At 38.0% G+C, this 15,997-nt stretch overlaps 1 protein-coding gene across 1 annotated transcript in view; it reads left to right on the forward strand.

Annotated features, from left to right (window-relative positions):
• The window catches only part of CEP162 (centrosomal protein 162), a 98,053-nt gene that overhangs the window by 69,666 nt on the left and 12,390 nt on the right, over nt 1-15,997 (forward strand). Inside the window, exons 24-26 of the mRNA XM_024733726.1 lie at nt 1,857-1,998; nt 3,894-3,992; nt 9,157-9,291. Coding sequence (XP_024589494.1) covers nt 1,857-1,998; nt 3,894-3,992; nt 9,157-9,291 — 376 coding nt within the window. The remainder of the gene's footprint in view (nt 1-1,856; nt 1,999-3,893; nt 3,993-9,156; nt 9,292-15,997) is intronic.

Raw genomic sequence — 15,997 nt, forward strand, 5'->3', positions numbered from 1 at the left:
AGTTTTCCCACCCCACTCTCCCTGATTTCAGTTTCCGTCTCCCCCAGTCATCTAGCTTAAAAACCGTTAAAATTCTTTAAGTACTCCTGTATCTGAGTCACTCTGTTCTCCAGTGACTCCCAACTTTCTAAAGTATCAAGACTGAATTTCTCTACCTGGCATCTCAAGTCCCATCACCATTCTGATCCTGCGCCATCAGAGTAGTGTTACTTGCCAAATTTCTTTCCTGCCTTTTGCTCACTCATGTTTCATTTTCTAGGAAAAATATTACCTAGAACTTCTTAGAAATTTCTTGCTCCCATCTTCAACTCCTGTATAACTTATGTACCAAGAAGCACTAATTATACACCACCTAATAGCTCCTTGAGAACTGATGTATGATTATACATCTTTTGCAACCTGTAGGCAATAATAGGTTTGATTATGAAGTTTAAAATAAGGTTTGGGGTGTACAGAACATGTGTAGTTTAATGTTTGTGAAGCAACATATTAATTGTGAAGTTATATAACATATATTGAGAATATGTAACGTCATGCCCTTCAGAGATTAGGATTTCAGTACATTTGACTGACTTACGGAACCCAGAGTTAGAAGCATCAGAATACGTAATGAGTGCCTGAGTGAAGGAAGAGGTAGGACCTGGGAGAGTGCAGGGCTTCTACCAGAGAATGAGGATAGGAAGCACCTAACAAATGCTTATTGACTGATTAGCAGCCACATCTAATTGAGTCATCATGGCAGTCATACTGCTTCCAAATTGAAACCTTGTTTCTTTAGTCCTGAATATGATAGTAGTAATGAAGCTGTTTGGAAAGAATCATATTCTTTCCTAGAAATAATTTAAAATTCAGGTTTTCCTATAAATTTTCCTATACATAATTTATAATTTTTTAGTATTGTTAATCTGTTTTTCAGACAGCTCTGGGCCTGAGAAGTGAAAAGGCCCAGATTTAGGCTGCTTTTTACTATAGTTCAGTTATATCACGGGTGCTTTAGATTTTTATGCTTTTCTGAGGGTCCTAATCACACTGTTTCCATGAAGAAATGTAGTCAAGTAAGCAACTGATATGTTTGTAGTTTGGGGATTGCCATATTAATAAGTATCAGCAGTGATTTACTAAATATCTGCTTTCAGTAAAATTGTCATTTTTTAATAATTTTTCCAGTAAGGGGAAATGTTTATAAGAAATGTATCAGCTTTTTGGTATAACTTTACCATTTACTGAACTGCCACTGAATGCATAAATTTTGTCATAGAGACAAACGAGTAGTCTCAGGTTCAAGTAGTCTCAGGTTCAGACTACCCTATGTCCTAAGAATTACCGTAAAGATCATATTATTCTTGCAACCAGCAGACAGCCCTGGAGTCATATGCATGGACCAAAAACTGGTGAGTGTTGCCTAGAAACAAAGCATTGGAGAGTCTAAATAATTGGGGCAAGAAATCTGAGTTTATCTTAAAAGATAAAATGACAAGCTCTTTGCCTTAAATCCAAACAGAACATTTAGAATCTTTGTTTCTCTCAGAAAGTGCCCCAGGCTGGGGGGTGTCCAGCTCTGCTGGGCTCAAACTCCAGCTCTGCAACTTACTGATCTGGGACCCTAGATACATCACTCTTTCCTACACTCAAGTTTGCCTTTATAAAATTGAGTAAATAAGAGCAAGCTCATGGAGTGGTTGTAAGAACTCATAGGCAGTAATGTATAAAGCACCAAGCACAGTACAGTAGATATTGGTGCCTTCTCTCCCTTTGCTTCTTTAATTTCCAGGCTTCTTACACTATTTTTGTGCTGACTCTGAATTAGAGGTTGAAGAGCCACTTTTATGTGTGGTGTTCTTTCATTTGCTCTAAAGGTTCAAGGAAGAAACTGCAGCACACATCACATCCCTCAAAGCATCTCATGAGAGAGAAGTAGAGAAACTCCTTTGCCAAAACGCAGTCGAAAATTCTTCTTCTAAAGTAGCCGAACTAAATCGTAAAATAGCAACTCAAGAGGTAGGCGACTTTAATAAACTTTGAGTGTAATGCAGTTTTTTTTTTTCAAGACTGTTGACAAAGTATCTGGAAATATTTTAACTTCACTTCTTGAGGTTGGTGATAGGAATGGGAAATTACTGTCACTTTCTTTTTTTTTAATAAAAGACAACACTCTTACCATATATGTGTTTAACTATTCTACTTTACAGTTATACCTTTAAGTAAGTGTTTTTGCAATTTTGTCCCTATATTTCTCAAATATATCTTCCTGTAAGTAGGTTGTAATAGATGGTTGAGGGATACATCCAATGTGATGGGGACCTTGTACTTAAACCTGAATGCTGAACCACCTCCTTCCACCCCAAGTCCCAGCTGCCAAGTCACTCTTCTTTCCCCATTACCTGTTGTTCATTAAATAATGTTTTGTGGTCATTCAGGCGCGGGGGATAAAATAATGAACAGAGACATGTACACAACTACAGCCATTATGAAGCATAGTCTTCTGAGAATTTTTACAGGGCACGGTGACAGCTCATCTGCATTTCCTCAAGTGTGTCTTCCTTCTTGGATAGTATGTTTGTCAACTTGGAATAGTTATAAATATCTACTGTGTGGCCCATCTTCTGTGGTTTTTGCAAGTTGGAAAACCAGCATTAAAATAGAATTTGCAACTTACTTTCAAATGGTGTATCAAAGAAAAAAAGAAAAGAAAGCAAATATGGCAAAATGTTAGCAGTCAGTAATTCAAATTGAAGAATAGATGAATGTTCATTGTGCTCTTCATCTTTCTGTAGGTTTTAATACCAAACTGAGGGGGAAAAACTTCAAGAAATAATTATCTCATGATCACCTCTCCCACCCATAATTATTTAATAAGATTTTAATTAAAAACAAGTCCGCCAGTTGGGGAAGTTTGAGTGTGGACAAGACAGGAGATATTCTGAAATTACTGCAAATTTTCTTAGGTGTAAAAATGTTATTGTGGATTTGTAAGAAAATGCGTGTTGAAATATTTGGTGTATCTAAGGGTGAGATGTAATGAGGTCAGTAATTTAATTTCAGATAGCTCAGAAATAAAGAACTTTGACTGTTTTAATACTTGACTGAAAAAGATTTAAAGTGCTTTTTTGAGGTAACCATTATACAGCGTTGCAGAGAGCTTCTCTAGCTTTCTTACCCTCAAAGGAATGGGGTGTCAGTGGGTGGCAAACATAATATCAAGTGGTTATATGATAAGGAGAGGTCTGGGAGGGATGGGGAAAGTAGTGTCATTAGGCCATAGTGCCATAAGTATCAATGTGTAATTTTCCCAGAGTTCTAAGTGTAATATTTTAAATTGAGAGTTAAATGAAGTCAGCATAGTCCGACTGTAGAAACAGTAAAAGTAAATCATTAAAGAAACATGAATTTTTCCTGTTTTTGCAGCTTCTTGATGGAAGTATTTACTTACGTACTTCAGTTTATCTAAAAATGAGACTTTTCACAGATGTTAGGTTTTATTATTTTAGTCACTAGCTCTTTAATAAAAACTATCTTAATTACAAAGTATAAAGATAATATTGGCCACTTTCTTCAAAATGTTTAAACTTTATAGAAGTTGATTTTAAGTGGTATTTTTCAGATCTTCAAAAGAAAAGTATTAGAGATAAAGAAGCCAGGTAGTTACATAGTTATTAATTTATGTGTGTGGTGTTATATATTCAACTTTGAAAGAAACAAAATGATGAGTTTATTCAATGAGTTTAATTTATTCAATGAACTTAATTTCTGTGGCAATGATGTTAGATTTTGGCAATTATAAAATATTAGGATCCTTTTTATTTTTTAATACAAGTCATTAGTTCACTTTCATTTTTCAAATAATGTTCAAGGAAAAGCTTTATTAACTCAGTACTTCTAACATAATTTCCTAGGTACTTATAAAACATTTCCAAAATCAAGTTAATGAGCTGCAGGGTAAACAAGAGTCTCTTGTAGTTTCTCACGTTCGAGAAGAAATCCTACAGAAGGAGGTAAGAAATAACCAAAATATTCTGCTAATATAAGCTTTTCTTAACCATTTCAATCATATTCATATTTCTGTATAATTCTTTAAATTTAAATGTACAAATAGAGATAACCCAGAAATATCTATCACATCAAGAAAATATTAAAAAAAGCCAGCTTTCCCCAGATGAAGCTCAAATGTTAGTTGATTAAGTTATTTATATGTTTGTATTTGTCATTGAGATTTTCTGGGCAGTAGGGAAATGGGGTGAGTTTGGTTTGGCTGTTTTGAGTTTTTAGGAGGTAAAATTGGATGGTTAAGGCCATTTCTGCATTAAGTACTAAGACTATTTAATTTGGTTAAGAAATAGGTAAAGAAATTATGACAGTGATGCTGGATCACTAAGAAGAAAACCATTATTGGAAATAGATCTTTCTAGAAACTCACTTTTTTTTTTTTTTTTGCGGTATGCGGGCCTCTCACTGTTGTGGCCTCTCCCGCTGCGGAGCACAGGCTCCGGACGCGCAGGCTCAGCGGCCATGGCTCACAGGCCCAGCCGCTCCACGGCATGTGGGATCTTCCTGGACTGGGGCATGAACATGTGTCCCATGCATCGGCAGGCAGACTGTCAATCACTGCGCCACCAGGGAAGCCCCAAAACTCACCATTTTTATTACTCTGAGATTCTTTTGATTCTAGGAAGTATGAAAAACCAGATAAGCTGTGTATTCTGTTTGAAGCATATACATCATTTTTTGTTATTCAAGGACTTATTAAATCACATGATAAAAGCAAAACATACAACTAATTGCATTATGGAAAGATTAATGTAAAAATACTCCACAATTATGCAACTATCTGTTTTAAAAATCTTGTTCTAGGAGTTGAAAGGCTATATAGTTCAGCACCGTGCATTCTTTTCAGTGTTTAAGAGGTACATAAACTTTGTTGTAGGGCTTCCCTTTTCTATTTTGAAAATAGAAAAGCTATAACACATGATTTTCAAGCCTATTTACTGGAAAACTAAGTAAAGATTTGTTGTAACAAGCAGTAAACGTACAGAACCTCACAGACCTCAAGTAAAATTTTTAGGAAAACAGTAAAAGGAAGTATGTGTTCATGTTTGCAAGATATAGAGCAAGGTCAATTTTGGTCAAGTTACAGTGTCTTAGTTTGAGAATAGCTAAATATTTTGAAAATAGAAAAGCTATAACACATGATTTTCAAGCCTATTTACTGGAAAACTAAGTAAAGCACTCCGTCTCTTGAATAAAGCTAATGACAATCTGCCTTTTGATATGACCCATATTTATCATAGCTGTTTTACCAGGGCTAATTGATTCCCTCTCTGCTGCCCTGTGTGTTATGAGGCATTCCGTCTCAGGCCAGTGGGAATATAAACCATTACCAGCCTGTATGAGCTCCAAGAATCGTTCAGGCTACTGTTTCCACTGGCTTTGAAACCGCCTCTGGACAACAGACTAGGCAGTTATAGAGCTCATCTTGTTTGTTTCCTTTCTCTCATGAATTACAGCCCTGCAGTGCTATTAGCCAGTTTCGGAAAGTAGTTGTTTCGTATATTGTCTGTTTTTTTCTGGTTAAGAAATCCCTGTTGCTTACTCCACCATGGCCTCAGGTGAAAGCATAATAAACAGTGGTGAATTCTGTTTTATGACTGCTTTTTTTTTCTTTTAATTTATTTATTTTTATTTTTGGCTGCATTGGGTCTTCCTTGCTGCGCACAGTCTTTCTCTAGTTGTGGCAAGCAGGGGCTACTCTTCGTTGTGGTGCTCAGGCGTCTCATTGTGGTGGCTTCTCTTGTTGCGGAGCACAGGGTCTAGGTGCACGGGCTTCGGTAGCTATGACATGCGGGCTCTAGAGCACAGGCTCAGTAGTTGTGGCACACGGGGGTAGTTGCTCCACGGCATGTGGGATCTTCCCGGACCAGGGATTGAACCCTTGTCCCCTGCACTGGCAGGCGGATTCTTAACCACTGCACCACCAGGGAAGTCCCCGACTGCTTGTTTTTAAAGTAATTTTATAGAGCTACAAGAACACTGAGTGATTTCAAATTTTTCAGCATAGCTCAAGTTAGTTAGTTATTAGAGATTTTTAGTTCTCTTTGATGGTGTCATACTTAACCTGATTTTTTTTGATCCTTGATTCCTGCATTGGCTATCTGTGCATTCGAGTAATTGGTGTCCTCTTCCAGACTTTGCAGGTTTGCTACGGCAGAGACAGTTCTTTACCAGTCAGCTCAGTTTGGGTTTCTGGATGTGTCTGCTGGTCACATCCTTGGGCTTGCTTTCATGGTCTATTTTTGGGCAAGGCCACTGCCTGAGTTCTGAAGTTGGAGGAAGAGGGATGCCACTAGCTGAGTACAGTTGGACAGGATTCCTGGTTTGGTTCCCTACCCAAGTGAAGCTGTTGCCTAGCCTGTATCCAGAGTGCCAACTGTAGCTTATGATCACTGTATGACTCTAAATGTTTACTTGAACCTACATTTTACAAGAGGAATCAAAATAGTAATAATAGTTACTGTTTATTAAGTGTTTACTAGGCACTGAGGTGTTCTATGTGGTTCTCACAATAACCCAAAAGAGTAGGTACTACTATTCCCATTTTATAGATGAAGAAACTGTTGCTAAGAAAAATGAAATAGCTTACCTGAGGTCACCAAGCAGAATACAGAAATGCAAGCATTAGGACTCAGGGCCTCTGGCTCCAGGTCCAAGGCTCTCAGTTACTTTTTTTTTTTTTAATTAATTAATTAATTAATTTTTGGCTGCGTTGGGTCTTTGGTGCCGTGTGCAGGCTTTCTCTAGTTCCAGTCAGGGGGTGGGCTACTCTTCATTGCAGTGTGCAGGCTTCTCATTGCAGTGGCTTCTCTTGTTGAGGAGCACGGGTTCTAGGCATGCAGGCTCAGTAGTTGTGGCTCGTGAGCTTAGTTGCTCCGTGGCATGTGGGATCTTCCCAGACCAGGGCTCAAACCCGTGTCCCCTACATTAGCAGGTGGATTCTTAACCACTGCACCACCAGGGAAGTCCCATCAGTTACTTTTTTACGAATCCCCTATCAATGGACATTCAGGTTGTTACCAGTTTTTTTCTATAGCATTCAAGTAGCAGGAAGCATTTTTGATCATACATCTTTGCTTGTGTATCCAGTTGCCTCCAATGGATAAATTCACTAAAATATAATAATTTTTTAAAAGTAAAGATTCAACCTTAATTTATACTCTTAAAGGTGATTTTAGGTAGGTACAAATGAAGGGATGTTATCTCTATTCTTTGTCTAGAACCAAATTTCTGAATTTAGGTAGTTTACAAATGAATATTTAACCTCTGAAAGGTGACTCTGTTGATTTATTCATGGATAATTGTTGAACACCTACTCTCTGCTGTGCATGGCTCTAGGTGCTAGGAATACTGAGGAGAACAAAGTTAGACAAAAATCCCTGCTCTCATGGAGCTTATGTTTTATTTGGGGAATCAGACAATAAACAAATGTAACTTTTGATAAATCAGATCAACTGAGACAACATCTGTTAAGTACTTAGCCTAGCACCTAGCACATGATACTGCCATAACTCACTACTGCCTGTCCTTTAAGAGTCAGTTCAGCCACAGCTGCCTCAGGTTGAGAATCCTGCAGCCCACCTCTCCTTCAGGTTTAGGACTCCCTCACTTACCACCTCACTGCTTCTTGGGCATCTCTCCATGGCAGCACATCATGTTAGAATTCTCATTCTCTCAAGTGCGCCTTCCACTAGACCAGAACTTCCCAGCTGGTGGACCTGGAATGGGTTACCTGTGGTCACAAGATGATGATGGCTGGAAAGGTCGTCTAATGACAAACTCAGTCATTTTTCAATTATTAAAAAGTTTATAGAAGATGAAGTGATATTTGACCATTACTAGTATGACAATGCCTCTGACAACTTGCTTAGTTCAGTATCTTTTGTTTTGTTTTGTTTCGGGGGGGGGGTGTTGGTTTTGTTTGGTTTTTTGTTTTGTTTTACAGTTTTTAGCAATCATAGTTTTGACATACAAGATTTTGTTGTCCAGCACCCATCACCACAGCATGGTATGTATGGCATCTCCCCAGCCTTTCTGCAAATCATCCTAATTAAGGTCTGCTTATTTCTTTGGTCACTGATGATATCAAGGATGTCCCACACTTAAAATATTTAGATTTGCCTCTGATTTAATTTGCTTGTATTTTCACATTTTTTAAACTTCAGAAGAGTATATGGGTTCTTTTTTTTTTGTTTTTTGTATTAGTGTTATTAAGTACTTGGGTGTTCCCATGTAAAGCATAATTGAATTGTTAATTTAATCCATTTTCATTTGCTTGTTAATTATTTTGCCTTTTGATATTAACAGTTGGCAAAGTTATCATAATTTTATGGTATAAATAAAATACAATTAATTTTTTTAATGAAGTCCAATGTGAAGATCCCTCATGTCACCTCCATTTCACTCCCTGGTGCCATAAAAGTTTTACCATTTTCTCTGGGTCATGATATGAAAAGGAGGTACTGCACTAGACTGTCATCTCCATGAGGACAGGGACTGTGTCTTTCATCTCTGCATCCTCAGATGACCTAAGAGACAGCCAGCACAGAAAGAGTTCAGTACTTCCTTATCTCTGTTTTATATGCATACATTCACATGTGGAATGAATTATTATAAGTGACAAAGTGATATGAACCAGAAGATAATTACAAATAGAATTATAGGGAGTTGACAAAAGAGGATCCATATTTATTGAACTCTTTCTGTGTATTGGGTGGTTTAAATGCATTATTTAATCCCAGCAGTAATCACACTATTAACAAATACTTTGTAACAAGGCTGAATACATCAAAGAAAGTGCCCAACTTCATTTTCTGCACCACAACCAGCCTGGCATACCTGGAAGGGAGAAAGTGGTCCAATCATCTGGAACCTTTTGGAATGTGAGGTCACTTCAGAACAAGGATGAGCCTTTACTTTCTGGACCAAGGGAATGAAAGCTATTATTTTAACAACTCCAGATACCTTTGATGTTAACAAAAAGCCTCTTATCTAGAGAAATTTTATACAAAGAATATGCAGTGACTGTTCTTACTTCTTATGACTGCCTGTTAAAAATGAATTATTTCCTTGTTATCATAATTTCCCATTTATTTCATATCTCAATTTTAGATTACAAAACTCTTGGAAGAATTGAGAGAAGCCAAAGAAAACCATACACCAGAGATGAAACATTTCATGGTCTTAGAAAAGAAAATTAAACAGATGGAAATGAGACATGAGCAAAGAGAGCAGGAGCTTCAACAGGTGAAGTAGTAAATCACTTTTACATATTTGTACAGTTCTTCACATTTAAGTACCTCCCGTTTGCTATCGTTTTGTCATCCCTAGCAAATTACTTAAAGTATTTCCATTGTATATTGATTTTATTAAAAATAAATGTATAGCTTTTAAGAGAAAATAAGACTTCAATTCTTAAATACCTGAAGATTGGTTTGCCTTATATCTACAGAAATAGAGTAACAACTTTTGTATTCTGTTCTTTATTGTTGATGGATGCCTGAAAGTTAGGCATTTTACCTTGGGAACAGGGCTCTTGGGAACCGTGTTCCATATTTAAGTCATTTCAATAAATGTTAGTAAGAAACAGGCTTATATTAAAATGCAATCACTTAAAATCTTATTTGCCTAGCACCAGTAACATTGGGGTTACTACATGTAGCTACAAACAGATAAGTTAACAGAAATTAAAATGGGCAGAAGGGCTTGATGTGTTTTTAGGCACTAGCCTTGGTCTTGATATTCAGCTTTGCTTGAACAGTGTTAGTCTGCTTGGACTGCCACAACAAAATATCATAAACTGAGTGGCTTAAAAAACAGAAATCTTCTCACAGCTCTGGAGGCTAAAAGTTTACAATCAAGGTTTCCAACTGGTTCAGTTTCTGGTGAGAGCTCTTTCTGACTTGCAGATGAACTTTTTTCTCCATGTGTGCTCTGTGGGGTGGAGAGGGGGAGTAGAGAGAGAAAGAGCTCTCTAATGCCTCTTCTTATGAGGACACTAATCCAGTCTAACTAGGGCTCCACCCTTATGACCTAAACAATATGTTAGACGAGATGGACTTTATAACATATATAATATATAGTATCCAAAAGGAACAAAATACATTTTCAAGCACACATTCTTCTCAAGCACACATGTAAAATTCTCCAGGATCGATCATATATTAGTCCACAAAACAAGTCTTAATAAATTTAAGAGATTAAAATCAATCATCAAGCATCTTCCCTGACCACAGTGGAATGAAACTGAGAATCAGTTGCAAGAAGAAAACTAGAAAATTCACAAATATGTGGAGTTAAATCACATGCTGCTAAACAACCCACGGGTTAAAGAAGAAATCAAAAGATAAATTTAAAAATATCTTGAGAAAATTGAAAATGGAAACACAGCATACCAAAATTTATAGGATGCAGCAAATCAGTCCTGAGAGGGAAGATAATTGCAATAAATGCCTACATCAAGAAACAAGCCAAAGACAAAGAAAATTTTTAAAACAGCAACAGAAAAGCAATATGTCACATACAAGGGAACCCCCATTAGAGGATATGTAGATTTCTCAGTGGAGCGCTTGCAGGTGAGGAGACAATGGATTGATACATTCAAAATACTGAAAGAAAAGACTGTCAATCAAGAATACTATAGCTGGCAAAGCTCTCCTTCAGAAACAAATTAAAAATCGTCAGGGAGTTCATTACCACTAGACCTGCCTTACAAAACTCCTAAAGGGAATTCATTACCACTAGACCTGCCTTACAAAACTCCTAAAGGGAATTCATCAAATGGAAATAAAAAGGTGCTAATTAACATCATAAAAATATATGAATGTAGTTGAAAAGCTCACTGGTAATGCTAAATATATAGTCAAAGTCAGATTCTGTAATATTGTAATGGTGGTGAATAATTCTCTTACAATTCTAGTATAAAAGTTGAAAAAACAAATGTATTAAAAATAACCATAACTACATTAGTTATTGCACACAGTATTAAAATATGTAAATTGTAACATCAATAACCTAAAATTGAGGTGGGAAGCAGTAAAAGTGTCAAGTTTAGTATGCTATTGAAGTTTTTATCAACTTAAAATAGGATGTTATAAATATATCACATTTTATGTAGGCCTCACATTAACCACAAAGGAAAAAATCCTGTAATAGTTATCCAAAAGATTATGCTAAAGGAGTCAAAGCATACCACAACAAATCATTAATTCACAAAAGTAGACTGGAAATATAAGAAGCAAGGATCTACAAGACAGAAAACAACAAAATAACAATAGTAAATTCTTATCTATCAATAATTCTCTTTAATTTAAATGGATTAAATTTTTCATTCAAAACAGTAGAATTGCTGAATGGATGAACAACAAGATCCAAACAATATGCTACCTACAAGAGACACACTTTAGCTTTAAAAACACACGTAGACTGAGAATGAAGAGATGGAAAAAGATATTTCAAGCAAATGGTAACCAAAAGAAAGCGGGAGTAGCTGTAGCTATATCAGATAAAATAGAGTTTAAGCTAAAAATCACCAAAAGAGACAGTGAAGGTAATTATATAATGATAGAGGGCTCAATCCATCAGTAAGATATAACATGTAAATATTTATGCATCCTACATCAGATCACCTAAATATATAAAACAAACACTAACAGAACTAAAAGTAGAAACAAACAGCAATACAGTAATAGTTGGGGACTTTAATATCCCACTCTCAACAATGGATATTTCATCCAGAAAATCAATAAGGAAACAGCAGGGTTTGAGTGATACTATAGAAGAAATGGATCTAACAGATATATACAATACCCCCCCCAACAACAGCAGAATATACATTCTTATCAAGCACACAAGGAACACTTTCTAGGATAGATCACATGTTAGGCCACAAAACAATTATTGGTAAACTTAAGAAGACTGAAATCATAGCAAGTATCTTTTCTGACCTAAATGATGTAAAACTAAATATCAACAGGAGGAAAACTGGAAATGTGACATATACATAGAAACTAAACAACACACTCCTAAATAAACAATGGACCAGAGAAGACATTGAAAGAAAAAAAAAAGTATCTTGAGATAAATGAAACGTGAAACACAACATACCAGAACTAATGCAGTGCAGCAAAAGCATTTCTAAGATGGAAGGTTATAGAAATAAATGCATGTTTCAAGAAAAAAGGTATCAAATTTTAAAACCTAACTTTATACCTCAAGGGACTAGAAAAAGAACAAACTAAGCCCAAAGTTAAAAGAAGGAAGGAAGTAAAGATTAGAGCAGAAATAAAGAACAAATAGAAAAGATTAACAGAACAAAGAGTTGGTTGTATTAAAAGATGAACAAAATTGACAAACCTTTACCTAGACTGAGGAAAGAAAAAGGGAGAGAACTCAAAATTATAAATGAAAGAGGGTACATTACAAATAATACCACGGAAGTACAACAGATCATAGGAGACTACTATAAAAATTAAATGCCGGGCTTCCCTGGTGGTGCAGTGGTTGAGAGTCTGCCTGCCGATGTAGGGGACATGGGTCCGTGCCCTGGTCCGGGAAGATCCCACATGCCACAGAGCGGCTGGGCCTGTGAGCCATGGCAGCTGAGCCTGCGCGTCCGGAGCCTGTGCTCCGCAATGGGAGAGGCCAGAACAGTGAGAAGCCCACGTACAAAAAAAAAAAAAAAAAAAAAAAAAAAAAAAAAATGCCCACAAACTGAACAACTTAGAGGAAATTGATAAATTGCTAGAAATGTACCATCTATTAAGACTGAACCATTAAGAAATAGAAAATTCTGAAAAGAGCATGCTAGTAAGGAGATGGTATCAGTAATCAAAAGTCTCCCAACAAAGAAAATTCCAGGAACAGATGGCTTCACTGGTAAATTCTATCAAATTTTTAAAGAATTAATGTCAGTCCTTCTCAAACTTCCAAAAAGTAGAAGAGGAAGGAATACTCTCAAACTTATTTTACAGGCCAGCATTACCTTGATAACAAAGCCAGATAAGGACACTACAAGAAAATAAAACAATAGACCAATTTCCCTGATGAATATAGATGCAACAATTCTCAAAAACAAACAAAAAAAATAGAGACCCACAAGCAGGCACCAAGCACTGCCCCCTGTCCTGGGAGTGCACGGGCTGCAGCCACCCGTTGGGGACCCCTGAGCAGGCACCAAGGGCTGCCCCCACTGTCCAAGAAGCACGCAAGGGGCTGTGCATGCGCACCCCATATCAAGGGGATAATGGCCAGCATGCACTGAGGAAAGAGGCAGCAAGCATCCAAACTAAAGACAGCCCCTCAAATTCTGGACAAGGTGGCAGAGTAGAAGGACTTGAGCTCACTTCCTCTCATGAAAACACCAAAATCATAACTAACTGCTGAACAACCATCAACAAAAAAGACTGGAACTTATCATAAAGATGTTTTTATATTCAAAGACAAAGAAGAAGCCACAATGAGACAGGAGGAGGGACACTTTCATGACATAATAAAATCCCATACATACCAAGTGGATAACCCACAAACTGGAAGATAATTATTATCACAGAGGTTCTCCCACAGGAGTGAGAGTTCTGAGCCCCACGATAATTATTATCACAGAGGTTCTCCCACAGGAGTGAGAGTTCTGAGCCCCACATCAGTCTCCCAAGCCTGAGGGTCTGGCATTGGGAGGAGGAACCCCCAGAGCATTTGGCTTTGAAGGCCAGTGGGACGTGACTGTGGGAGCTCCACAGGACTTGGGGAAACAGACTCCACTCTTGGAGGGTGCACACAAGTTTTCCCAGCACAAAGCAGTAACTCCATAGAATCCTGGGCTAGACCTACCTGTGGGTCTTGTAGGGTCTCCTGGGGAGGCGAGGGTTGGCTGTGGCTCATTGGGGGGCAAGGACACTGGTGGCAGAGGCCCCAGGAACACTGATCAGCATGAGCTATCCCAGGGGTTGCCATTTTGGCACCAATTCCTGGCCCTAGCCAACAGGCCACAGCCTGCAGGTTCCAGTGCTGAAATACCTCAGGGCAAAAAAAACAGCAGATAGGAGCTTAGCCCCACCCATCAGCAGACAGGCTGCCTAAAGCCATACTGAGCTCACAGCCACCTCTAAACAAACAACTTGACGTGGCCCTGCCCACCAGAGGGACAAGATTGAGCTCCACCCACAAGTAGGCAGTCACCAGTCCCTCCCACCAGGAAGCCTGCACAACAAGCCCCTGGACCAGCCTCACCCACCAGGGGTAGACACCCAAAGCAAGAGGAACTACGATCCTGCAACCTGCAGAAAGGAGACCATAAACACAGAAAGTTATGCAAAATGAGATGACAGAGAAATATGTTCCAGACAAAGGAACAAGATAACTCACAAGAACAACTAAGTGAAGTGGAGATAGGCAATCTACCTGAAAAAGAATTCAGAGTAATGATAGTAAACATGATCCAAGATCTCAGAAAAAGAATGGTGGCACAGACTGATATAAGAAATGTTTAACAAAGAGCTAGAAGATTTAAAGAACAAACAGAGATGAACAGTACAATAAGTGAAATGAAAAAATACACTAGTAGGAATCAATAGCAGAATAAATGAGGGAGAAGAACAAATAAGTGAGCTGGAAGACAGGATGGTGGAAATCACTGCTGTGGAACAGAATAAAGAAAGAAGAATGAAAAGAAATGAGGACAGTGTCAGAGATCTCTGGCACAACATTAAACACACCAACATTTGCATTATAGGGGTCTCAGAAGGAGGAGAGAGAGAAAGGGCCTGAGAAAATATTCAAAGAGATTATAGCCAAAAACTTCCCTAACATGAGAAAGGAAACACTCAAGTCCAGGAAGTACAGTAGAGTCCCATGCAGGATAAGCCCAAAGGAGGAACACACCAAGACACATATTAATCAAACTGACAAAAATTAAAGACAATGAAAAATTATTAAAAGCAACAAGGGAAAAGCAACAAATAACATACAAGGGAACTCCCATAAGGTTATCAGCTGATTTTTCAGCAGAAACTCTGCAGGCCACAAGGGAGTGGCACTATATATATATATTTGTTGTTGTTGTTGTTGTTGTTTTGTTTTGTTTTTTTTTGCGGTACACCGGCCTCCCACTGCTGTGGCTTCTCCCGCCGCGGAGCACAGGCTCCGGACACACAGGCCCAGCAGCCATGGCTCATGGGCCCAGGCATGTGGGATCCTCCCGGACCAGGGCACGAACCCATGTCCCCTGCATCGGCAGGCGGACTCCCAACCACTGCGCCACCAGGGAAGCCCGGGAGTGGCACTATATATTTAAAGTGATGAAAGGGAGAAACCTACAACCAAGAATACTCTACCCAGCAGGGCTCTCATTTAGAATCAACGGAGAAATCAAAAGCTTTACAGACAAGCAAAAGCTAAGAGAATTCAGCACCACCAAACCAGCTTTACAACAAATACTAAAGGGACTTACCTAGGCAGAAAAGAAAAGGCCCCAACTAGAAACAAGAAAATTACGAGAGGGAACTTTCCTCAACATAATAAAGGCCATATATGACAAGCCCACAGCAAACATCATCCTCAATGGTGAAAAACTGAAAGCATTTCCACTAAGATCAGGAACAAGACAAGGTTGCCCACTCTCACCACTCTTATTCAACATAGTTTTGGAAGTTTTAGCCACAGCAATCAGAGAAGAAAAGGAAATAAAAGGAATCCAAATCGGAAAAGAAGAAGTAAAGCTGTCACTGTTTGCAGATGACATGATACTATACATAGAGAATCCTAAAGATGCTACCAGAAAACTACTAGAGCTAATCAATGAATTTGGTAAAGTAGCAGGATACAAAATTAATGCACAGAAATCTCTGGCATTCCTATATACTAATGATGAAAAATCTGAAAGTGAAATCAAGAAAACACTCCCATTTACCATTGCAACAAAAAGAATAAAATATCTAGGAATAAACCTACCTAAGGA

Source organism: Neophocaena asiaeorientalis, unplaced genomic scaffold, assembly GCF_003031525.2.
Source record: "Neophocaena asiaeorientalis asiaeorientalis breed wild unplaced genomic scaffold, Neophocaena_asiaeorientalis_V1.1 scaffold248, whole genome shotgun sequence".
Taxonomy (NCBI): domain Eukaryota; kingdom Metazoa; phylum Chordata; class Mammalia; order Artiodactyla; family Phocoenidae; genus Neophocaena; species Neophocaena asiaeorientalis.